Below are 25,249 nucleotides of genomic sequence, written 5' to 3' on the forward strand. Positions count from 1 at the left end.
TGTTGTTGTTACACAATAGGTAATTAAATTTTAGAATCTGCTTGTATAAGAATTGGGCCTGGCTACTAGTTGGGCTGGCTTCAAGAAAAGGGTTGGACAATTCACGGAAGACATGGGAATCAATGACCCTTAGCTTTGATGGCAGTGTGACGGCTTCTGAAGGCCATCTCCTGGGAGAGTTGTGGGCATCCTTGTGCTGTTTGGTTAGCCATTGTGAGAACAGATTTCTGAATTAATTGATGAGGGGCTCAATACAGCAGAGCATTGTTTATGTTCTTAAGTGCTAAAGTTTTTCAGCTGGGTACTCTTGGTATGCAAAACAAAGAAAAACAAGTGACAATAAGGCATACATAATTGTGGCAACAGCTGATCTTCTGAATTATTTGTCAGTCTCAGTATTGTTTGCCTGAATAAATATATTCTTGCCTTCTTGTCAAGAACGAGGTAGACTTCTCATTAAGATTTTGATTTAGTAATTCGGTGCAAAATGGTGACTCAAACTACTTCCTGTTCAAAATAAGCATCTAAACCAGGGGTCTTCAAACTTGACCCTTTTATGACTTGTGGACTTCAACTCCCAGAATTCCTGGCTGAGGAATTCTGGGAGTTGAAGTCCACAAGTCATAAAAGGGCCAAGTTTGAAGACCCCTGATCTAAACAATTATAGCCTAACTGTGTTGCGGCTAAAATAGAGGTGATTTTTGAGGAGAATAAAATATGGAGAGGTATAAGTGGTCTTTCAGTCAAGTTCCATAATCTAGACAGGGTAGATTTGGTCCACTGGTTTGCCATTTATAATATATGCCCTGAGTCACTGGGAGTTGGCGGCATATGCATTTAATATATTAGAATTGATGGTTTAGACTAGATTATTATTAATTGTACATTTAAGATCAATTTCCTTAATCTACATAATATTTCTACATATCTTTTACTTAGGACTTCAAACAGGCCACAGAAAAGAATAGCAAATGGAGCTAACTTCATATGTTGTACTTAAAAAATAAATATAGAAATATGTGAATTTGTGTGCCTCTGGTGATGTGCAACAGACTGTGCATATGCACAATATACATAATGCTGTTTCATTTTTTCTTAAAGATATGTTCTTCCAATCACATAAGGATATCGATGAGCACAAAAATTATTTGCAAACAAAGCAAAACACTTTCAATAAAGCTGGTAGAAAAAACTTTGAAATGGAAAACATATTCAAGGCGAAGATAGCAGAATAGCATGAAATATCTGCCTTACATTAATTCAGGCATACTAATTATTCCCATCAATAAGAATACCTACTTAATACCCCTGAAAAGGAATAACATATCAGACAGAAAACCATATTTGGAAAAAAATTAATATTATTCAACATGTTTGACTTAAATATTTCCACATAACAAAAGTGTTATTTTCAAGTCACCAGCTATATTACTTATATACATATGTCCAGAGTTAACAAAAGAATTATGAGATGTCCTATCAAAAGCAGTGATTTTTTTCCTTTTTTTGGAAAATAGAAAGTACTAGTCTTATAATACACAAAATATAAATTATATGTACAGATAGTTGTTTTTTTCTGGAACCGAGAAACAAATTAAAAGCAATAATATATTCATAAAGATATAACATGTCTACATTACATTAAAATGAATCAATACTGATTTTGAAATGTTCATCTAAAGTTGAAAACTTTATAAACACTTCTTGAAACTGGAATTATTATTTACAAAATATACTCATCAGCCACACAGAGGCTTAAATATCTGTATATATACACACACATATATATATAACATATAAAGAAATTTTAAAATTTCAAAGTAAAATTAAGCAAGATCTTTCTGTCTTTGGAATGACTAAAACAGAACATATGCTTTGTTCCAATGTGGGTGTTTTGATATGATTATACCTCTTTGAAATAAATGGGACCTTTCAGAGTAATACTGAAAAAGCCTAGGTAGTCTTTAAACATTCCATAACTGTCAAGACAAATTGATGACAATAGTAACAAGGACTTCTGATCTGGAGCTATCTTTCAGAATGACTGTGCTGTAACTTAACCTGTAGCTAATTTGGTCTGCTTAAGGGAATATATAGTCTTATAAGTCCTACCGTCTTGAATATATGGCTTATATGTTTATAGTTATTCAGCAAAAGGTTTTTCTGCTGAAAGATCTATATGAAAATATATGTGTTCAACATTTACTTCATGGAATCTCAGTTGTTAGTGTTCATTTGAATTATTGCTGAGTTTAAAGCTGAGAAATAGTAACAGTCATCAAACAAAATGAATACGAGCTATCATCCTGACATATCTGCAACACCAATTAATGGTCTAAAACAGCCTTAGATCATGTACTATCTGCGCTGGAACATGCATCATCTACGGCACGCATAAGATTTTATTTGTTTTAAATACTCAAGACATCCTCATGATTGACAGAACATCCCAAAGGCCTATTTCAGATTCACTCTTCACTGATTTCAAAGTCTGGGTGTATTTCTGTTTTAGAGAATACACTTATGGTGGAATGAAAAGATAAACAAGTTCCATCTACCTGAGATCACTGATTGTAGACAATACAGCAAAGTTTATCGGATGTTTCTCAAATATTCTATATGCTTACAAAAGACAGTAATTCATTTAGGTGTTTCATAATATTTAAAAAGCTATATATCATCCTTATTATTTGCAATATGTTTTAATAGTAAAAATCCACAGATGACTATTTTTAGAAGAAGAAAAAATTCTAGTCCCGAAAGCATTTGGAGCTTTCATCTTATAGTCATCAAAAAATATTGGTTATACTCTGCCATTCATTTGATGATTCTTGAACAACTTCTTCCAAATTCAGAGCACGATTAATGTCTTCGCCTTCCTGTCCTTGATGACTGGTTGATTCTTGCACTGCACCTATCATAATAAAAAGATAAAAGAACAATAAGAGAGATGGCATAAAGTCCTCAGGCAAATGGCGGAAAATTAAATCTAAAATATATTTTACTGACTACACAGCAATGATATGCAAGTGGGAGGGTCTGAAAAAAGGAAATATAAGACTAAGAGCCTTGAGGCTTGTTTTGAGTAAATACCTATCATAACTTTTAATTTAAAGAACATTCATCTTCAAAGGGGTGCTCATCACTTTTCTTTATTGCTATCCTTTTGACACAGAGCACTACATGCAGTTCTAGTCTGTGGTACGTCCGTTTCTTTTAACAGAGTAGTTTGTGCAGGAAAATCAATATTTAATTTATGTCTATTAAAATTTATATGGCAGCCCTCAAAAGTAATGAGCTCTATATGCATAAATACTTTTTGTGATCAAGAAAGTAACAGAGAAGTTGTTATCTGTAAATTCTACTTTCCAAACCTCGTCATTTAATGCCCTTTCCACAGCTGTATTTATTCACGATACAGCCATTAAAATTGCACGATGAACACAAATCCAAAGCAATTTCACAAATATAAAGAAAAAAGACCGAATATATATATTTGATTTGTTATGCCTCTTAGAGGTACACCAGAGAAGAATGGCTGCTTTTCTTTCAGCAAGCCAGATGTATTGCAAATCATAGGTCTTCTTACAATATAATCAAGTTTCTACAGCATATCCACTGGGTATTTAACATTATTGTGACATCAATTAAATATGCAGTGTTTTGCTTCACATGAACATACTCTCTAGAAAACAGCCTTCTTGTTCATTACAGGTAGTCCTCGCTTAACAACAGTAATTGGGATTGGAATTCCCATTGCTAATGGTGTGGTTGTAAAGTGATATCACATGACCATATTGTTTAGCACTGGCAATCCTGTTAAGTCTTTATTGATGCCATTAAGTGAGCATCATGGGTATTAGGCAAGGACCTCATATGACCACAACTTGCGACTTCCTGCAGACTTCTCACAAAGTCAATGGAAAGCCAGTGAGAAATCTACGGCTCACAAGCAGGCAGGCAGGAGGGCGAGTACTATGAAAGAGGGGTGGGGTGCTCCCGTGAGTGCTCCCCAAATAGAGAGAGGGTGCTGTGGTGAGGGTGTGAGTCTGTATGGGCTGGGAAGGGGGTGCTGTGGTCAGACACAAGTGCATGCAAGCCAGGGAGGATGTGGCAAGGGAAGGGTGCTAACGTGAAATCCTTGGGATCTGGTACTCCGTAGCAAAGATGTTCGGGAGAAAATTGGTGGGAGCAACTAGCAACCTTCCCTGCTGGCATCTCCAATTTACTTTGCTTGTGAACTGGCAGGGAAGGTTCCAAATGATATTCACATGAGCACAGGATGCCACACCTATCAAAAAGTATGAAACAATTGCCAAGCACCCAGATTCTGATCACGTGACGGCAGGGGTGCTGGGACAGCCAAAACTTTGAGAACCAATGGTAAATACCACTCATTTAGCACCATCATGATTTCAAAAGGTCACTGAATGAACAGTTGTTAACCAAGGACTCCTATAATACGACTTATACAAAAGGAAAAGCAGACCTATTCCCCTTTGAAGATGAATAATCTATAAATTAAACTTGCATGCATCATATTTATATAAAAGATGATGCATGCAGGTTTGGGAGTTTGTGATTTCATTTTATTGACTCAGTGATGCTTTCCTGATAGTTAACTCTTGGCCTTCCTAGAGGTCCCCAAATAAATGGGCAAGCAAGCCTTCACTTGCTTCAGAATGTATCATATATAAGCAAAGCAAATAGACTGCCTCACATCTTCACCTCTAATAGCCAATACATGTATTGATCAGAAAGCCACTATTTTCAACTCCATTTTAAACGGCAGTTGAAATCATTTTATTGTAATTACAATGTGGTCTGGTAAATTTGAGTTGTATTGGGTAGTAATTGCAATGCTACAGTTGTTAGATATAGCCTTAAGATCAAAAAAGAATGAAAAACATTGAGTGATAATAATTAACTAGTCCAGAAGGCAAATAGGTTCCCACAAGATAATAGAAGATGAGAAGATCAAATCCTTCCTAATAAAGGCCACTTGCAGAGCATCTGAAAATGTCAGGGAGAAATTTTGTCATCTGTCTCTATAAACCCTTGCTTAACTCTATGAAGACGTAGGTAGGTTTGAAAATAGAATAGCACATACAATATGGGTTTAAAGCAGAGGTTCCCAACCTTTTGAGCACCAGGGACTGGTTCCGTGGAAAGCGTTTTTTCTGTGGACCGTACTGCCCCACTCAGGGGCAGGGCAACAGTAGTGCCGGCGGGACGTTCAGGTGGGCGATGCTACCACCGGCAAGATGCTCAGGGAGTGGGGCGACGCTAGCACTGGCGGGACACTTGGGGCAGGGCAGCACTAGTGCCGGCGGGACGTTCAGGTGGGCGATGCTACCACCGGCAGGATGCTCAGGGAGTGGGGCGACGCTAGCACTGGCGGGACACTTGGGGCAGGGCAGCACTAGTGCTGGAGGCATGCTTGGGGCAGGGCGGCGCTAGCACTGGTGGATGTTCGGGGACAGGGCAGCACTAGCGCTGGCGGGACACTCAGGGGGCGGGGTGATGCTAGCGCCGGCAGGACTCTTGGGGGGGAGGCGGCACTAGTGCCAGCAGGACGCTTGCTGCAGTGCAAGTGGGAGGGTGAATGCTCACGCGTGCGCGTGCACTGGCCATCCCTTCACACGGCCTGGTAGTAGGCCACAGCCCACAGGTTGGGTACCCCTGGTTTAAAGTTCTATATTCTTTAGAGTAAAACCTTGAGTTTAGAAAAATGTTCTTGGCATAGTTCAATGATGTATCTTCCTGCCTTGGTATATCTACTTGGTAGATATACCAAGTAGACAGACAAGGATCTCACACCCTGAACATTTGTTTAAATAATAACAACAATCAGTTTACTAGCAAACAAATGTGCTTATAAATGTGTGAATGGGATAAAGGAACTAACAAACTACTTTTGTTTTCTCAGCCTCAAGTATAGTTAATTGTATATCACTTTGAATATTTTCTCCTAGCCTTAGATGATAAGCCAGTATTGCTGTTTGTCTTTAAAATGTACCAAGGCCATTTTTCTGAACTTGATTTTACTCTAAAAGCTATAGAATATACCACAACTTTAAACCCATACTGTATGTGCCACTGTATCTTCAAACCTACCTTTGCCTTCATTCAAGAGTTAAAGAAGGATTTATAGAGACCGATGACCAAATTTCTCACAGTCTCTCTCAGATGCTCTGCAAATGGCTTTGATTTGAATGACTTTGATCCTTCTCATCTTCTGTTATCTCCTGGGACCTTATTCTGCCTTATGGACTAGTTAGTTATTGTCCCTCAATGCTATTCATCCTCTTCTGGTCTTCAGACTATGCCTCATAACTGTCTTTACCGCTGCAATCACTGCCACTACTGTTGACTCCATTTTAAACAGTCATTTTTCCAGACCTCCATTCCAATTCCTATAGTTCTGTTTCTTGTTTTTCAAGGCTTCCTTCTTCATGTCAACCCAATCCAATAACTTCTCCTTCTATCTCCTATGTGAGAACTATCTTATAAAAATTTAAAATAACATCTACATTCATCTACTTGTTTTCTCCAAAGCAAGCAGAATTTGGCACCTAAATATTTATTTGCACCGCAACACGGAAGTCTGAATAGGTGACAATCTGGCTGGGAGACATGGCTAATGCATGCAGCTGCATCACACCCTATTTTCATTCTTAGGGCTCGCATTTTTGCCTTACATTTTATTTTTCAGTCAGAAAATGGCAAAACTTAAGTTTGTTCCAAAATGCTTTTTCAAATTCAAATGCAGGACTGAAATAATTAATTTATGTATTAGCCAGGTGTGCCTGGCTGAGGAATTCTGGAAGTTGAAGTCCACGAGTCATAAAAGGGCCAAGTTTGAAGACCCTTGAGTTAAGATGTATATTCCTCTAACTCAGAAGCTGTAAGTAGAGTACATGATGGCTCCTCCTTCCAGCTTTCCCTAAAGCAACCACCATATGAAGTAGGATTTCTCAATACTTCTCAACAACTATGCCACCTGTATAACTGGACTGGAATATAACTGTACTGCACAACTGAAAACATTTCTGCTCAATAAGCAACTGAATTACATTAATACCCCCTACCATGCATTATTTAAAAGATTCAGAGCCAGAGCACAAAGCTCAGTTCTTATAGTGCTCGGTACAATCCCAGAAAATTAGAAATGCTGAGTCTCTTCAGTATAAGGCTATAAAATAGAGAGTTGCGTCAAACTTTCTCAGAGCAAATATCACATTACCAGAATAGCCATGAGCCCGTTTCATATGAAGCTTCATGTTGCTTTTCTGGGTGAAGCCCATTGTACAGTAATCACATTTGTACGGCCTTTCTCCTGTATGTTTTTTCATATGAACTTGCAGTGCACTCTTCTGGTTAAAAGCTTTCTCACACAAGGTACACTGAAAGGGCCGCTCACCTTTGGTAAAGAAGCAAAGAAACAAAAACAGAGGAATTGACACAAAAGGTAAATTGCAACAAAGACCCCTTAAACTTCCCACTTCCTCAAACGTGACCTGAAAAGTATCTTTTTCACTTCAAGTGAACTAAGCAATCATCTACCCCAGGGGTAGGCAACCTGGGTTCTTTTATGACTCATGGACTTCAACTCCCAGAATTCCTGAGTCAGCTATGCTGACTTAGGAATTCTGGGAGTTGAAGTCCATGAGTCATAAAAGAGCCCAGGTTGCCTGCCCCTGATCTAGCCCATTACAAACCACATGGGCTTAGGGCTTTAATCACAAATGTTCCAACAGTATGCTGTAAGTTGCTATGGGACAATAAAATGGGAAGCTGATTTTCTTAGCCTATATTCGTGCAAAATAACCAACATATTATTCAAACCAAAGTCAGTTTAATAAATTTCTTAAGGGTCACCTATGTTAACGTATTTAGGGGATGCAGCAATTCTACTTGAAAGTTTGCCTAGACACATGACCCTCCCCAAATATCACAAAGTGGTTGAAGACTCTTATTTCTCTTTCACTATACATAGTCCCTAGGCAACGTGGCATTTTCTCCGTTTCTTTTCAAATAATGTGTTTGATCTGAGCATACTGTAGTTACAATAGGAAAAAATTTCAGACAGATAAAGTATCCATATGTGCAAAGTTTATGTTATATCCTCTACCACTGCAGACAAAATGGGAAGCTATCAAAGCAGGATACATAGAATATGGAGGAGAAAATCCAGTTAAATAAGAGAGGTTCTCTAGCTCGTCGGAATTGGTTCCACCCTTCTGGATCCTTCTATCCTGAAGGGCAGCACCTACAGATGAGAACTGTCTTTCATGAAGAGGACAGCAGTCCAAGTAGATACCTTAGAATACTTTGTCTAATATGTTATGTCTACAAGTCATGAATTGCAATAAGGGGAGGAGCTTTCTCAATATTAATAGCCTCAAAAATGCATGGTATTAAAAAAAATGAGGCTTCTTTGCCATTGGTGATTTAGATATAATTAGCAGAACGGTTAAAATCTAACCTCAAATACTGCAATGGGCATCACTCAGTGCTGTTTAGTTACCTGTATGGATGCGACTATGTCTTTCCAATTGACTTGGTTTAGCAAAGGCTTTTTCACAAGTGTCACATTTAAATACTCTTGGCTTTTGGGAACTCAGTGATGGTCCATCCTGATGCGTTTGCATATGCTCCTAATCAAAGACAAAATGCATTTCATTTGGCACAATATTTTTTAATAACAGAAATATACTTGGAGGCTTGTTAATTTGGTTCCAACCCTCTATTCATTTTGCAGATCTGGCCCAGGGACGTTACATAACTCAGAGCAAAAGGACAAGAAATGTGCAGTGGCTCGTGGAATGCCACACTTCAAAGACAGACAGACACCACCGCTATGGATGTCTAGTTTAATTAAAAGAAGGGGTAGGGGTGACTTAATAGCAGTGTTCCAATATCTAAGGGGCTTCCTCAAAGAAGAGATGGTCAACCTATTCTCCAAAAAAACTGAAGGCAGGACAAGAAGCAACAGATAGAAAGTAATCAAGGAGAGAAGCAATGTAAGGAGAAATTTTCTGACAGCGAAAATATTAATCGGTAGAATGGCTTGTCTTCAGAAGCTGTGGGTGCTCTAAGACTGGAGGTTTTTAAGAAAAGATTGGACAACCTGTCTGAAATAGTATAGGGTTTCCTGCTTGAGCAGGGCTCAAGACTAGTTGCACTAGAAGACTAGTTATTCTGCTATTTATAATTTCTATATACATTAGAAAGATAAGCACATCTCCCTAGATTCCAAATGTACAAAGAGCTGCTTATTCATTTACATTCAAACATAACAGTTTCTAATTTTTATTGAAGCAAACTATGATTCAGAATGAAACATTTCTTTTTCTCTTCAAACTAAGTTTTAGCATTCAGGACAACAAGTGGAATTTCCTGCTAATTCCTATTTGAAATAATGTTTAAGGTGACATAATAAAATACAATGGTATTTATGATTGCAACATTAAATAAAATAGCAAAGCAAGAACACACAAGCAACTGGGCTAACACTTTTGAACACTTTGTCTTGATAAAAAATTTTTTTCAAGGTTTTAATGAAATACTGAAACACAAGAGGTGGAAGTAGCAAGCTCAGGTTTCCTTAAGGAAAATCAATGAAGTGCCATGGAATTGCATTGCCTGTACTGTCAAGAGGAACAAAATCCTTTCTGTAAAAAATGAGCACCTGGAAGGAAGTTTGCTCATTTGCTGGAAAAAAGTGCTTCGCTCCAATTAATAGTTACCATGGAAGTACAGAGGTGAAGGAGTGATAGTACAGCCCTCCATTTAAATAAATGTGAAAAATGGAAGCACGGATATTCCAACAATAAGATCAAACAAATCTGGAATCCTGAAGGCAGTGCAAAATTGATTTCAGTGTCAGGGTAATGCAAAACCTTTTTAAAAAGGCGTTCTGCACTATGCATGGGGTGGCAGGGTGATATGCAACGAGCTTATTTTTAAATTGTTCAAACAGATGCAGACGTGATGCAAAGTCATAAAGCTACTTTGGAAGCTGATCCCAGATATTGTTGAATTATTTTGTTCTGTTGGAGAGAAAATGTTGCAAAACTTCTCCTTAAAAGGTTCTGCATAGTTCTACCATGGTAAGGTAAAGGTAAAGGTTCCCCTGTATATGCATGCTAGTCATTTCCGACTCTAGGGGCCGGTGCTCATCTCTGTTTCAAAGCCAAAGAGCCAGCGCTTGTCCGAGGACGTCTCCGTGGTCATGTGGCCGGCATGACTAGATGCCAAAGGCGCACGGAACGCTGTTATCTTCCCACCGTAGCGGTCCCTATTTTTCTACTTGCATTTTTACATGCTTTCGAACTGCTAGGTTGGCAGAAGCTGGGACGAGTAACAGGCGCTCACTCTGCTACGCGGCACTCGGGATTCGACCCGCCAAACTGCCGACCTTCTGATCGACAAGCTCAGTGTTCTAACCCACTGAGCCACCACCTCCCTTCTACCATGGTAAAGTTACTACAAATCACGGTAACACCCATTGACAAGCCCATGTTGTTTTCTGACAGCAATAAGGTTGCCATTTATTATTTCCTTCTTCTGGGGGTTGCCTTCAAGTCCCTACTTTTCCGAAATACCCTGATGTTACTTGGAAGTCTCCTATCCAACTAATAACCAGGCTCAACTGCTAAACCTCAGAGGCAAGACAAGGCTGATCACAGGTTCCCATTATTATTATTATTTTCCTTCGTGGCATTTTCCTGCAAGTGCAAGGTCCTTCCCTCCCACCCCTTCGGATCAATCCAGTATTGGTTGCAACACGAACTGTCCAACCAGCTTGTCACCTAATCCTAGTAATTGTGGGCTGAGACAGTGATCAGCCCAAAGTCCACCCAGCTGGCTTTTTAAATTTTTATTAAAACTGATTAATTTCGTCTCGTACCTTAAGATGGGTGGCTCGTTTGAAAGCTTTATTGCAAATATGACAGACGTGGATTCTTTCTTTTCCATGAACTTCTTTACTGTGCTGCATTAGCATGGTGATCGAAGAAAACGTTTGACTACACTCAAAACAATGATGCACACGGGCCTCTTTTTCAATTTGAATACTTTTTGACGGAGTTGGAGAAACCTCACTCACCTGTAACAGGGACATAAAGTACACAGACAAATAATTATGGCAAATACAACATTTGTGAGAACATTTAATTGCCTTTTCAGATGTGATACAATTACATCTCAAGCGCTTAACTTTATGATACAGCCTCGACACACATATTACCCCAATTCTTCCATGTAATAATGGATTAATAAACTTGTTAGCAGCTACCTGCAAGCTACGCGTATACATATGTGGATACAGATCACACATCACACATCAGTAACCTGGTAAAAGAATAAGGGTGTTCAATATTTTTTCACCCCAACTTAGGGATACCAATTTCTCCGTGAATTTCTATTTCATTATATGATAACAGATTATTCTGCTGTCAAATTACCCCTCACACATGGACTAGGAAGGCAGGATCAGTTTATCAATCGTAACAGGCAACTGCCTCTTCATCTTCTGTAGAAACTTTTTTTTTAGGCTGTTTTTCCCAGTTTCCCAATCAAGCCTACACTCCTGATATTATTATTATAAAATTATTATTATATTATATGGAATGGAAGGGACACGGTGGCTCAGTGGGTTAGGACACTGAGCTTGTCAATCAGAAGGTCAGCAGTTTGGCGGGTCAAATCCCGAGTGCCGTGTAACAGAGTGAGCGCCTGTTACTCGTTCCAGCTTCTGCCAACCTAGCAGTTCGAAAGCACGTAAAAATGCAAGTAGAAAAATAGGGACCACTCCGGTGGGAAGGTAACAGTGTTCCGTGCGCCTTTGGCATCTAGTCATACCGGCCACATGACCACGGAGACGTCCTTGGACAAGCGCTGACTCTTCGGCTTTGAAACGGAGATGAGCACCGGCCCCTAGAGTTGGAAACGACTAGCAAGCATGTGCGGGGGATCCTATACCTTTACCTTTATATGGAATGGAGCTTCATACGCGAGCACAAGCGCCCTCTGCCCAAGCGCCCTCTGTGTGCGGGAGTGGAGATTTGCATGTACATGTGCACTTGCCCATCACTCGCACAGCCCGGTTTCTTTGGGTATTAAAGTAATGTCAGCTTCTGTCCATGTATTTGGTATTTTAGACTCTGAAAGTACTTCATTACATAGTTCTTTCATTATTGGACTTAAGAGTGTCTTGTAGACATTTATAGAACTCTGCGGTAATCCGTCTGAACCCGGAGTCTTATCATTTTTTTGTCTTTTTTATAGCCTCTGTCATCTCCATCATTTTTTCATTTAAAATGTTTTGTATATTCTCTGGGATTTTTGGTAAATCCGCTTTTTTAATATAGCGCTTTATTTTTTCTTGAGAAGTTTCCTCTATGTCGTAATGTGTCTCATAAAAGTCTTTTAATTATTTTTTTTTAATTATATCATTTTTTTAACTGTAAATCTCTTGAGTCTTGCAGTTTATTTATGAAGTTTCTTTTTTCAGTTTGTATGCTACCCACCTCCCCGGTTTATTAGCATTTCCCCCCCAAAAAAAATTCTGTTTGGCTCTTTTGATTTGTTCCGCTGTTTTTTCGGCCTCTGCTAGATTTTTTTGGTGTTTTATTAGTTCAATTTGTTTTTTAAGTCTTTTCTTTTGTGGATCTATTTGTAGTTCTGATTCTAATTTCATAAATTCTTCCTTTAGCTTTAACCATTTTTTTTCTTTATTCTTTTTCGCCATGTAGGGTTTCAAACAGGCCATGGCTTGGTAGTCAGTTGCAGCCCTGGGATTGGGAATCCCTGCTCTAGGCAGTTTATAATGTCAGCATTATTTGCATAATGCCCCCAACAGCCTCGGTCCTCATTTTATCAACTTCAGAAAGATGGGAGGCTGAGTCAACCTCGAGCCTCGTTAGGATCAAACTCCAGGCTGTGGGCAGTTAGCCTGAAATACTGCACTTTAACCATTGTCCCACTAGGACTCCTCATAGTCCAACATTCATGTATATTTCACTTAATTTCCTCTTTCCTTTTTGAGGAAAGAAGATGTCAGCCTTACCAGATAGACCAGACAGGAAACACAGCCAGATAAGCTTATTCTACTTTATGGTAAAGCTACATTAATCGAATCTTACAAGTCTGAAAGTAAAATCTCCTGCCACCTCCTTTACAGGTCAAGAAACTAGGGAGGATTCCTTCCAAGTCTTTTGCTACGCTCACTATCTAGCTGTGGATTATGTCCTCTCTTATCTGACTGTTTTCTAGGCAGCATCTTTTCACTCTTCTCCCAAAATCTTTTCCACATTCCATTATAGGAGTTTAGAAACTTCCATTCCTGATATGCAGTAAGTCTTATGATAATGTCTGTTTAAATCCCAAACACTTGGTTTGTTCCACACTATGTTTGCCTAATTTGTGGTGCAATAATAAACCAAGAACGCAAGACTTCTATCTCAGCCAAGTTGTTGGATGGATTAAAAAGAATACGTAGACCCAAAGTTAAAATCATAGTTGTGCTTATAACAGTACAGAGGAACACAGGAACAATTCTGCTTACATTAAGCTATTATTTCTGGGCAGAGTTATATTTTCTATATGCAGAGTTCTGTATTTGTTATATGGACTTGGATAGTTTTGAGTTGCTGCAGATGATTTGGGCATAACCTAAGATACCAAGTAAATCTCACAAGTCAATACTGTAATGATTATGACCACAATTTGGATTAGTATAATGGAGAATGAAACCTATATCCTTTAAATTCCATTTTCTAATTCTTTAAAATAAGATTTTCTGTACATTCTGTTAAATTCTCCATGGTTGGGGTGAGGGCAGGGAGAAGGAAGGGGAAACGTGCCAGAGGTAAACTTGATGGGATTACTATGAAAATAATACAGTACAAAGCCATAGCTAAGCACCAATTTGCCTACATGTTCTGAAGGCATTGGGGAACTGAAATCTGGGATATTCTATCTACTCAAATAATTTAAAACTGAACCTGCCCTACTAGTCTTTTGAGAAAACAATACCCATGTACTACTAGCCAGGACTCAGCCTGTCACCCTGTCCACATTTGATAAGAAAGACTAAAAAGTTAAAAAGACAAATGCTTTCCAGATGTAAGCAAACCTTTGAATGCAGAAATGTTCTTACCTGATTAATTTTCCTAAGGTTTATGTCTCCATCAATCCATCTTTCTGAGTACTCCCACTCTGTGAGCAAAACCAGAGGCAATTCAAGCACTGTGGCTGAAAGCTCTAGGCTTAAGCCCTATCAGCAACAGATGTTCACTAGAGCAGCATTTCCACAGCCCTTGACATAGTTTACATATAGAATGATAACATATATGTATTCTGCATGTGTGTGTGTGTGTGTGTGTGCCTGTTTATATGTCTTAATACTACATTAATGTTTTACTGTGGTATACTTCAAATAGCAAATTAAAAAAAAACATGTCTAGACATCAGTTCCTCGACTTAAGATTGAAAGAGACATTACCCATGAACAAAAAAAAAATCATCAGGTAAGACTTTCCATTCTTGTGTCATAGTTACTGTTGAAGCAATTAAAAAAACAATTCTATGAAAGGCAGCGAAGAGGAAGCTTTGTGGTAGACAATGAAATTGAAGAGGGCAAATGGATAGGTGAGGCAAGTATCTGCAGCTTAAGTTTACAGGAAGACATGCAAGGACATAAAAATTATTAGTGTGGTCAGAGAAATTAATCACAAACGAAATAGGACTAGTTGGGAATAAGAATGAAAGGAGGGGAGAAAAGGAACAGAGCTGGAAGGGACCTTGTAGGTGTTTTCAGGAAAGAGAAGAGAGTAGATAGTAGAGGAAGAGTATTTCCTTACATCTGACCCTCAGAAACAGATTTCATGAATAGTAAGGAGCAATCAACAAATACATCATAGTGATACCATAACTCTATATTAAAGCATGTTAGCTATATGAAATCAGCTAGACTGGCAAAGGGGCTGATACTGGTATTGAAAGAAAAGCAGAATTTGCTGAGAAGTTAAATGAATTGATAGTACCACTCTTCGCTGCAGAGTTAAGTCATATTTAAGCCCTTTTGGGGGCACAATACATCTGGAAAACTATGTCAAATAGCGGTAATAAATTATATATCTGAATATAATATTCTCCTTAAAAGGATGCGAAGGCAATCAACAGAGATATATGGGAGTCCTTAGTACAGCAAAATCATAAATATTAAGTTGCAAAAATATGAACTGACTTTTAATACTTTATTCTTTCATTTAAAGTTTCAATGCAAAGATCATCCAAAGAAAGTACTGGTGTAATTAAGTGCAAAATATCAAAAGTATTTTGAATCATGTATTATTGTACATGTTGTACACATTGCAAAATCTTGCTGGCCAGGATTTTTGGTTAACTTGGTGGGCCAGGAGATTTCTCCTAAAGAATACTACACTCATCAGACAGCCCATTTTAAAGGGATACTTTAAATTAAATTATTTCAAATGCAATGTTAGCACACTAACAGGGTATTTGTCAAGGCTAGCAATGCATGTGCCAAAATGGAAAAACAGGGAAGTTGTACGTTTTCTTGCTTTATAGACATCACATTTAAATTCAATTAATTCTTTAAAAAATGCAAAATGTATGTAGGATCTATCAGTCAAACGAAGATTCTTCAGAAACTGGACACAAACAACATGGAAATGGTTATCTTCACCATTGCTCATTCAGGGATCTTATAGGATGCTGTTGGAAAGACGAGGCAAGCTAATCCAGCTATCAAATTTACAAGCCACAATCATTAACACTAGTGGTTATAATTAATTTGAAAAACTATCCTAAAAAAATCCAAAAGAGCAGAATAATAATAGTAAGTTTCTGATTAGTGGTGTAAGAGAAAATCAGAAGAATTAAACAATAATGATGATGAGGTGCAACCAGGGCATATAAGAAGAACAAGATAAAACAAGTATTAAGAATAAAACAATCACCTGAGAGAATCAAATTTCGACTTCAAAATAAAAAAAGTTGCATCTGATACCAGTAATGTATATCTGTGCAAAAATATGCTGTATTAAATTCACTAGGATAGCTGTGAACAAAAATATCAGCCTAAGGCTACAGTTCCATATATGAGATTCTTCAAACAAATTACTTAGATATATTGGACTTCCAATTTCAGAATCCATTAAGGAGAGGCTACACTGACAGGGGGATTATGGCAATTGACAATATCTAAAATATATTGGGAGAGTACCAGGCTGGAAAACATTACAATACACACTATGTGGTTGACTGAACAACTAACAGCCCCCCTATATAAAGGACTGCACTTCAGGTCTCATTTAGAAAAATAACAAATACTACTTTTAATAGAGTGCCATCTCAAATTCTCTTTGGAAGAGCAAACCTCTGTCAAATTGAAGTTTTCATAGATACTATCCCCAATAAAATAAAAGTACGGTAAATGTCAACCTCAGATACAGGACACAAAATGACTGCATTATCATTCGAGAAAGGTTAATAAAGACTACTTACCTGATAAGTTAATTCATCGTGGTTAGCAGGTACTGAATGTGGAGCATGACTGACTAGTATGACCTGCTGCGAGTTTGAATTGGTCTGCCCAGAGAGAGTAGAATCTGTGAGTAAAGCAGGAAACTGTTGACCCTGGCAAAGAAATTTCCAAATGTTCAGAAAAATGTGCAATTAACTCACATCATCGAAGTCTATGCAACTTAACTTATTTATTACTTAAACTTTCCATGCATAGGTAACTAAGAGTTATCAATAGATAAGGTCATTTGTTTGTGAAGTCCCCATGATAACACAGGTGAAATGTTTAAGGCAAGCATCTATTAATAACCCTAAAATATCTAACTTGTTGAATGTTAGGGCTCACCTTGAATGCACTAATATATAATGTAAAATTAATTTACTGATAGCCTATAGACCAGTGGCCCCCCAACATTTTGGGCACCAGGGACCGGTGCCATGGAGGAAGATTTTTCTGCGGACCAGAGGGGGCATGGTTTTGTGTGCTCCCTGCACCCAGCGGATGGGGCTTTGCTTCTTTGCGTGGATCAGTTTCTGGCATGCAAAGGAACAGTGCCGGTCCAACAAATCACACTTATGGCACCATCAATTTGTTAATATGTAGAACTAACAAAATTCAAGGGATTTGTCACTTGTTAATAATTTAAAAAAACTAAACATAAGGGAAAAAACCAAAGTTGAAAAGGTTATATAAAAGACTAATAAACATTTATTTCAGTTTTACATACTTCGAATTGGTTCCTAAGAGGAAAGCAATGAAGATGCAGCATTATATAACATATTGTGATAAACGATTGTAACTATCATAACTGTTTACTGTCCATCTCGCCTATATGCTACACTTTGTTTTAAAACCATACAGCTAAAAGAAGCACCAATTCGTATTATCCAGATTCATATTTGTATCACACTCTGTGTCCTTCCTTAACACACTTCCAAATTCAAAATATCTCCCACAGATGTAACTCTCTTCTGTATTTTCTTCTTACTGCAAGGGATGGGTTTGTATTTAATCTATGGATATGCTACATGTAGATAAATTAATGAAGGGACGTGGTGGCTCAGTGGGTTAGGACACTGAGCTTGTCGACCAGAAGGTCGGCAGTTTGGCAGGTCGAATCCCGAGTGCCGCGTAGCAGTGAGCGCCTGTTACTCGTCCCAGCTTCTGCCAACCTAGCAGTTCGAAAGCATGTAAAAAAGCAAGTAGAAAAATAGGGACCACTATGGTGGGAAGGTAACAGCGTTCCGTGCACCTTTGGCGTCTAGTCATGCCAGCCACATGACCACGGAGATGTCCTCGGACAAGCGCTGGCTCTTCGGCTTTGAAACAGCCCCTAGAGTTGGAAACGACTAGCACGCATGTGCGGAGGAACCTTTACCTTTAGATAAATTAATGGTGAAATGAAGGGAAAACAAAAGTCATTTGCAATTGATGAGAGAGGTCAGCTGGATTCAAACTATTGTTCTGCAAACAAAAGGGCACAACAGAGTTTCTAGTCCCACTAATTCAATGGTTCCTGGGGGCGGGGAGAGAAGGGAACTATATTTGTTAATCTGTGCTTCCCCCTGCAGTTGTCATGCCATCTTTAGAATTCCATATTATCTGGAGCAAGTTTTAGGAAGCAAAGAGAATAGTGAGAAGAGGGGGAAAAACAACAGAAGTTTGAATGCAAAGCCTGACTGTCCCATCTTACCCTTAGGAAACATAAGCAAAAATTCAATCATAGTGACCCTGAAATATGCAGCACCAGATATATCACAAAGTCAAAACCACATGAAGAGTGAGGTATATGGCATACTTTAAAAAATATCTTTGGTATTCATTGCTATACAGGCAGGATTTCTTACTTAATGGTTATCTTAATATTTTTTTCAAATTCTATACATTTAGCAAATGTTAAGAACAGGATAGAACAGTTCAGAGAAATGATACAAACCTGTGAAGTGATATTAAGTGTGACTGCATCAAGGCCAGCAGATAACATACTCTGAGTATCTGCCAGGGTCAATGTGACACTACCATCTCCTCCCACACCTGGGGATGACATTACTAGATTCGGAGCTGGCTGAGACAGGGGTGGTGTCGCTGGAAGGTTTCCGTTTGAAGTGTTAAGTTCTACAAAAAGTATTTTGTTAAGAATTCAAAATCAGAACCACATTCCATAATTAGAGATGTACAACATTCTTAGACTCTTCATTATTTAGCCATTTTGTAACCCATGCAAAATTTAAATTCCAGCTTCAACTAGAAGTTTCATACTCCAAAATAGTTCTCTGCTACTTACCACCTGAAAAAAAGTGTATTCCTAACAATTAAAATAAATGCTCATTAACGTCTGCTTGCCCTCATATATTCTGCAGGCAGCAAACAAATTCAACAGAATAGACTGGAATCACAGAGATTTTAACAGGCGCATACATGACATTAACCTATATTTTGTGTAATATCTTGCTACTACTTCTCCTGACTAATGTGCTTAACATGTGTCTGATTTAGAATGTCAGGATTAGGAAGGCTGCACTAGTGCAATTTGTAATGGGAAAGTCAGCATGTTTGGTGGGAGACGAAACTGAGCAACTTTGGGGAATTCACTATCTCAGCAGAGGTTTGGAAACGGCCTTGAAGAAAATATATACCAGTCATTACAAAAATAACAATTTTGACTGGAAACACAGGAGAATTCAAGACTGGTCCACTATGATTATCTTGGGTATAAGAGAGAGGGAGACAAGCTGTCAGATTTTCAAGATTCTGCTATTCTAGCTTATACAGGTAGTCCTTGACTTACAACAGTTCATTTAGTGACCATTCAAAGTTGCAACACCCTGGAAAAAGTGATGTATGACCGTTTTTCATACTTACAACCATTGCAGCATCCCCAGGGTCACATGATCAAAATTCAGATGCTTGGCAACTGGTTCATATTTATGACGGTTGCAGTATCCAGGGGTCATTTTTGTGACCTTCTGACAAGCAAAGTCAATGGGGAAGCCAGACTCACTTAACAACATTACTAACTTAATAACTGCAATGATTCACTTAAGATCGTAAAATGGGGCAAAACTCACTTAACGACGTCATTTTGGGGCTGAGTTGTGGTCCTAAGTCAAGGACTACCTGTACCATAACATATTTTCCTGGGTATTTGTCTCCTAACCTGGTCTACCTCAAAAGGTGCCACACTTTTAGCTCAACCTGTCTTAGAAGATTGCTGTGGAGAAAAACAAGAGAAGAGAATGCTATGTGTGTTGCCTTGAACTCCTAAGTTAAAGCTAGCAGGCAAACAAGCACAAAGGGCACTGAAATTTAGATAAGGTGACCAGGCATTTAGATTACAAGGGTGTTCAAATGGGCTTTCAAATATTCAAATGATTACTTTGGTGTGAGAAAACGCTGTGCAAAGCATCAGTTTGAAGACACCATGCAAAACAACATAGCCTCCCCACCACAGTGAAATGTGATACTTTTCATGACTGCCAAGCTCTTGTTTGGCAGTTCTAGCGCTGGAAGTGACTTCTGTGGGTGCATATTTTTGGAATGAACTTACACCCCTTGGGAAGGTAAACCGTGCCATGACATCCTCTCCATGACCCTATTCCTCCAAACCATGGCTGTCTCACCTACTTCCTACTAAAGACAGTCATATGGTTCAAACTAATAATTTATAACATCTTTTCAAATGTAAATTCCACTGAGTTCATTGTAAAGTAGTTTTAAGTAACTATGTGCAAGCGAGCAAATTGGAGGAAAATAAATGAAAACTCACCTGAAGAACTATCCAATGTTGGGGTCTGAGACAGTAACTGATCATTATTTATAGTTAATGTAGTAGCAGGCGATTGATTAGTGATATTAGGTGTTGCCAATCGTAGGTTTTCATTCAGTTCATTGTTGCCAGAGGAAATGTGTTGAATAAGATCTTGGCCTACATGGAAAATGGAATTGTTTAGCCACTTCAGATCTCTCCTTTTTCAGTAATAAAGCTCTCAGCAATTAGTGCCAGTAACAAAGCTCTCAGCAGTTAGTGCCATCATGAAACTTTATACATTTTATTATTTAAAATGAACAATTTTTCATTTTCAAAAGGGAATAATTTATTTTTAAACTTCAGAGTAAGAGTTTAAACATGACAGCCCTACACTTAAAAGGTCCACTGCATCCTATTTTAATACAAATTGACAAAACCAGTATGTACAGAGTGCATATCTATAATGAAACAAAGCACAGAATTACTGTCACTTGTATAACAAATTAAGAGACAAGCATGATAAATTTTGTCAAGTTCCAAGTATAAAATTATGAATTCTTTCACAACATAAACTGTACATTGCCAGTGCAGTTCCTGTTCACAAAAGCCTCAAAATTTTCAAAAAAAATTCTAATATATACTCAATTAGTACTAATTAAAGATCAAGGAGAGCTTGTACAAAACTTACTATAACATTACATTTTTAACCCCACCAAATATAACCCCACCAAAAATACTCTAAATTTTCCATCTAAGACAAACCTGCAAATGAGTATGTTTCATTAAAACAGAGTCAACTGAGAAGAAACAGAATGACTTCACAATTATACTTGCCAGATATAGTAAGGGTGATCTCTTGAGGGGTTCCTGATGAATTTGTAGTGGTTGAACTAGAAGCATGAGTTAAAACATGACTCAGACCAGAACTATTTATTGTCAGTGTAATCTCATGTTGACCATTGGCAGTTGATACCATTCCCTGTGAAGTCATAACTTGAGAGAGATCCTGTGAACCTGAACATGAGTAAAATAAACTAAATAAAAGTAGCCAGGCTTTACATTATACATATTTAATGTTATAATAGGGTTGGATGCATAACTGAAAAATGTAAGGGAGCTGGCTTTGATATATATCACGTATTACTAGTTGCCATATAAATAATCCCACAATAGTGGAAAAACAGGTGGTCTATCTGGGTTAGATCTGAAGGAGCAGAAGGTTGTTTGTGATTCCTGGGACTAATCTGAAGAATTTTCTTCCAGACTCCTGCAGGGGACCATTTGTAGAACCACCCTTCATGAGGGATCAAACCTTTGCTTTTTCAAAAGAATTAAGCAATCATATTTTAAATTATTTAAGCAATTAAAAAACAGACAAATATCCCTTAGAGATTGGGCCAGCTTTTTCTCAGGAGGATCACAAGTGATTCCTGAGAGAAGTTGAATTTCTGGCCTGTGAGGATAAGATGGCCCTATCTTGCTGTATTTTAGAAATTTTTGTCAATAGAAATATCTGTTTTATCAGATTATAATGGTATGATTATAAGATAGGAAAATAACAAGAATTTAGATAATTTTAATCAAAGACCTTCCAGATGAATTTGCTTTCCTACTGTATTTACCTGTAGTAGTTGTGGCCAATACAGATTCTTGCTCGGCCATAGGCCCAATTGTCATATTTGCTGAAGAAGTAACATTGGGCTGTAAGGACAAGCCTGATAAGGGCTGTATTACCACATTTGCTGCTGACACTGTACTTTCTGCTGTCTGTAGGGAGGAGTTCTGAGACACCATACTGGGATCTCCTGTTAGCTGCTGGCTCAGTACATTACCCTGTTGAAGAGTCTGTTGCAAAAGACTGGGGTCAATCTAGAAAAAAAAACAGTTCGGTAGGAAATATATTCCATTTTTATTTTCTAAATCCGACTATAGTAAAACTATAGTACCCAAGTAAAAGATGTTGGTTCATGTCGTAGATAAATAACCTGTTCAATCTTACAAATCTGGATAACTTAACATTTTGTGGCAATGTTACATTGGCTTATTTTGAATATCATCCAATAAAATACAAATTCTGCCAGAAGATGTCAACAGGATATTTCATGAATCTGAGCCGTTTCATTTTCCTTTTTAGCATTAAAAGATCTAAATTTTCCATGTCCACTGGCACTCAGCAGACTTCTTATTCCATCTGAAGACCTTCTAGAACTACTGTTTTAAAGTTGGCTTGTTCAAAGCAAAGTGTTTATAAGAAAGCTTCTGAACGTTACATGAACATAATTAGCTTTCTTAGAAAGTCAAAATGTTGTAGAGCTGCAGGTCAAGTGCTTTCTTTTCACAGTGCCTCATCTCCTGCTAAAAACTTTCAAATATAAGATAGGAGATACTGGGTCAGAAAGATAGCAAAAAACATTATCAGCAATATGACTTATGATAACATATGAGCGATTCTTCACATTCAACAATTCAGCTCTTCTGCAGATGGGTAAATCCCCTTTTAGAAGGATGCCGATACAGTTCTCTTAGCATTTAAAAATTTTGAGTAATTAGGGAGAATTAGGAATCCATATTCTAAGTAAGCAGGCAATAAAATAAAGGTTGTTGTTAGCTGCGAAGTCGTGTCCGACCCATCGCGACTGCATGGACAACGTTCCTCCAGGCCTTTTCTGGAGTCCATTTAAGCTCACGCCTACTGCTTCAGTGACTCCACCCAGCCACCTCATTCTCTGTTGTCCCCTTCTTCTCTTGCCCTCAATCTTTCCCAGCATTAGGCTCTTCTCCAGTGAGTCCTTCCTTCTCATTAGGTGGCCAAAGTATTTGAGTTTTAGCTTCAGGATCTGGCCTTCTAAAGAGCAGTCAGGGTTGATCTCTTCTAGGACTGACCAGTTTGATCGCCTTCCAGTCCAAGGGACTCGCAGGAGTCTTCTCCAGCACCAGAGTTCAAAGGCCTCAATTCTTTGGCGCTCAGCCTTTTTTATGGTCCAACATTCACTGCCATACATTGCAACCGGGAAGACCATAGCCTTGACTATACACACTTTTGTTGACAGGGTGATGTCTCTGCTTTTTAGTGTGCTGTCTAGATTTGCCATGGCTTTCCTCCCAAGGAGTAAGCGTCTTTTAATTTCTTGGCTAAAGTCCCCGTCTGCGGTGATTTTTGAACCCAAGAAAATAAAATCTGTCACTACCTCCATTTCTTCCCCATCTATTTGCCAGGAATTGAGGGGGCCGGATGCCATGATCTTGGTTTTCTTAATGTTAAGTTTCAACCCAAGTTTTGTACTCTCCTTCTTCACCTGCAACAAGAGGCTCTTTAGTCCTTCTTCACTTTCTGCCATTAGAGAGGTATCATCTGCATATCTTAGGTTGTTGATATTTCTTCCGGCAATCTTAATTCCAACTTTTGATTCATTTAGCCCTGCCTTTCTCATGATGTGCTCTGCATATAAGTTAAATAGGCAGGGTGACAGTATACAGCCTTGCCGGACTCCTTTCCCAATTTTGAACCAATCAGTGGTTCCGTGTACAGTTCTCACTGTTGCTTCTTGGCCCGCATATAGGTTTCTCAAGAGACAAATAAGATGGTCTGGTATGCCCATCTCTTTAAGAACTTGCCACAGTTTGTTATGATCCACACAATCAAAAGCTTTAGCATAGTCAATGAAGCAGAAGTAGATGTTTTTCTGGAACTCTCTAGCTTTCTCCATGATCCAGCGTATGTTGGCAATTTGATCTCTAGTTCCTCTGCCTCTTCGAAATCCTGCCTGTACTTCTGGTAGTTCTCGATCCACATACTGCTGGAGTCTAGCTTGTAGGATTTTAACCATAACTTTACTAGCTTGAGAAATGAGTGCAAATAAAATAAATAAAATTATGCAAAGAAAAATTACTTGTAGGAAGGAGAGAGAAAAATAGCACTTAAATATTATTTAGTCATTAAATGAAAGATCTGGAGAGTAAAAGGGATTATGGGCATTTGTCTATGTATAACATATTATACAGCTTATGAAGGATAAAATAGAATAAACCCACCTGTAAAGTAATGTTGTTAATGCTACTAGGATCTATTCCAGAAATTTGAACATTCTGTCCAACCAAGTTGGCAGCAAGTTGCAACTGTATTCCTTCAAGGGTGGCCAAACTACCATCTGTCAAGGATAGAGTTAAATCACCTCCAGCTACCAAAGAAAACAGCCATATTTTATATATATTTCAGTTTTTATATACAAAAACTAAGATTAAACATGAATTAATCCCTTTTCTATATCAGTGAATTAATCAAGCTATATATACTACCATAATTAAAACTGAAATCCTAAAGTCACTTATTGAGGAATGCCTTACTGAATAATGAATCTTCTTTTTAAATAAATATGCAATACTGCATAGTGGTAATACCAATAAAACTGGTACTATATACTGTAAAATTGATTAATTCTGATTGATTTTGATAGCAATGAAATCAGAGAGTATGTGCATTCTACACATACAAATGAATATAAGTTAGTGGGTGTACATAGAATGGGAGTGACACAACACAAATCCATACACACTAAATGACTAAAACTATTTGTACCAAAATAATTAGCATTCCATAAAATAAAACAAATCAACCAGAATTTCCAATAATTTTGCTATTTTAGTACTGCAGTTTACTACTAAATTTAGGATGCAACCAATTGAATTTTTAAAAATATTTTACCATTCTCTTCCAATTTATTAGTTATTATATGTTATTTCCAAGATATCAATAATCAGGCAGAAATCCTGAAATCATAAGAACTGCATTTTTTTTCTAATACAACCCAAGTGTCTTCCTGCAAAAAACCCCCACAAACAAATGTCCTCTGAATAACCTTCAAACACATCTGTAAATCTTAAGATGGAGAGACTCAATTAAATATCTGTGGAAGCCCCTATTCAGTAAGCCAAAACTGATGTGA

At 38.0% G+C, this 25,249-nt stretch overlaps 1 protein-coding gene across 1 annotated transcript in view; it reads right to left on the reverse strand.

Moving 5' to 3' along the window:
- Positions 1-979: 979 nt before the first annotated feature.
- Positions 980-25,249, reverse strand: part of ZNF236 (zinc finger protein 236) — a 65,802-nt gene continuing 41,532 nt past the window's right edge. Inside the window, exons 23-32 of the mRNA XM_083359972.1 lie at positions 24,339-24,484; positions 21,929-22,175; positions 21,141-21,320; positions 20,325-20,483; positions 18,495-18,673; positions 16,540-16,671; positions 10,916-11,113; positions 8,531-8,660; positions 7,247-7,423; positions 980-2,914 (exon numbers count right to left, since the gene is read on the reverse strand). Coding sequence (XP_083216098.1) covers positions 2,790-2,914; positions 7,247-7,423; positions 8,531-8,660; positions 10,916-11,113; positions 16,540-16,671; positions 18,495-18,673; positions 20,325-20,483; positions 21,141-21,320; positions 21,929-22,175; positions 24,339-24,484 — 1,673 coding nt within the window. The 3' untranslated portion in view covers positions 980-2,789. The remainder of the gene's footprint in view (positions 2,915-7,246; positions 7,424-8,530; positions 8,661-10,915; positions 11,114-16,539; positions 16,672-18,494; positions 18,674-20,324; positions 20,484-21,140; positions 21,321-21,928; positions 22,176-24,338; positions 24,485-25,249) is intronic.

This window comes from Vipera ursinii, assembly GCF_947247035.1.
Source record: "Vipera ursinii genome assembly, chromosome: 3".
NCBI lineage: Eukaryota > Metazoa > Chordata > Lepidosauria > Squamata > Viperidae > Vipera > Vipera ursinii.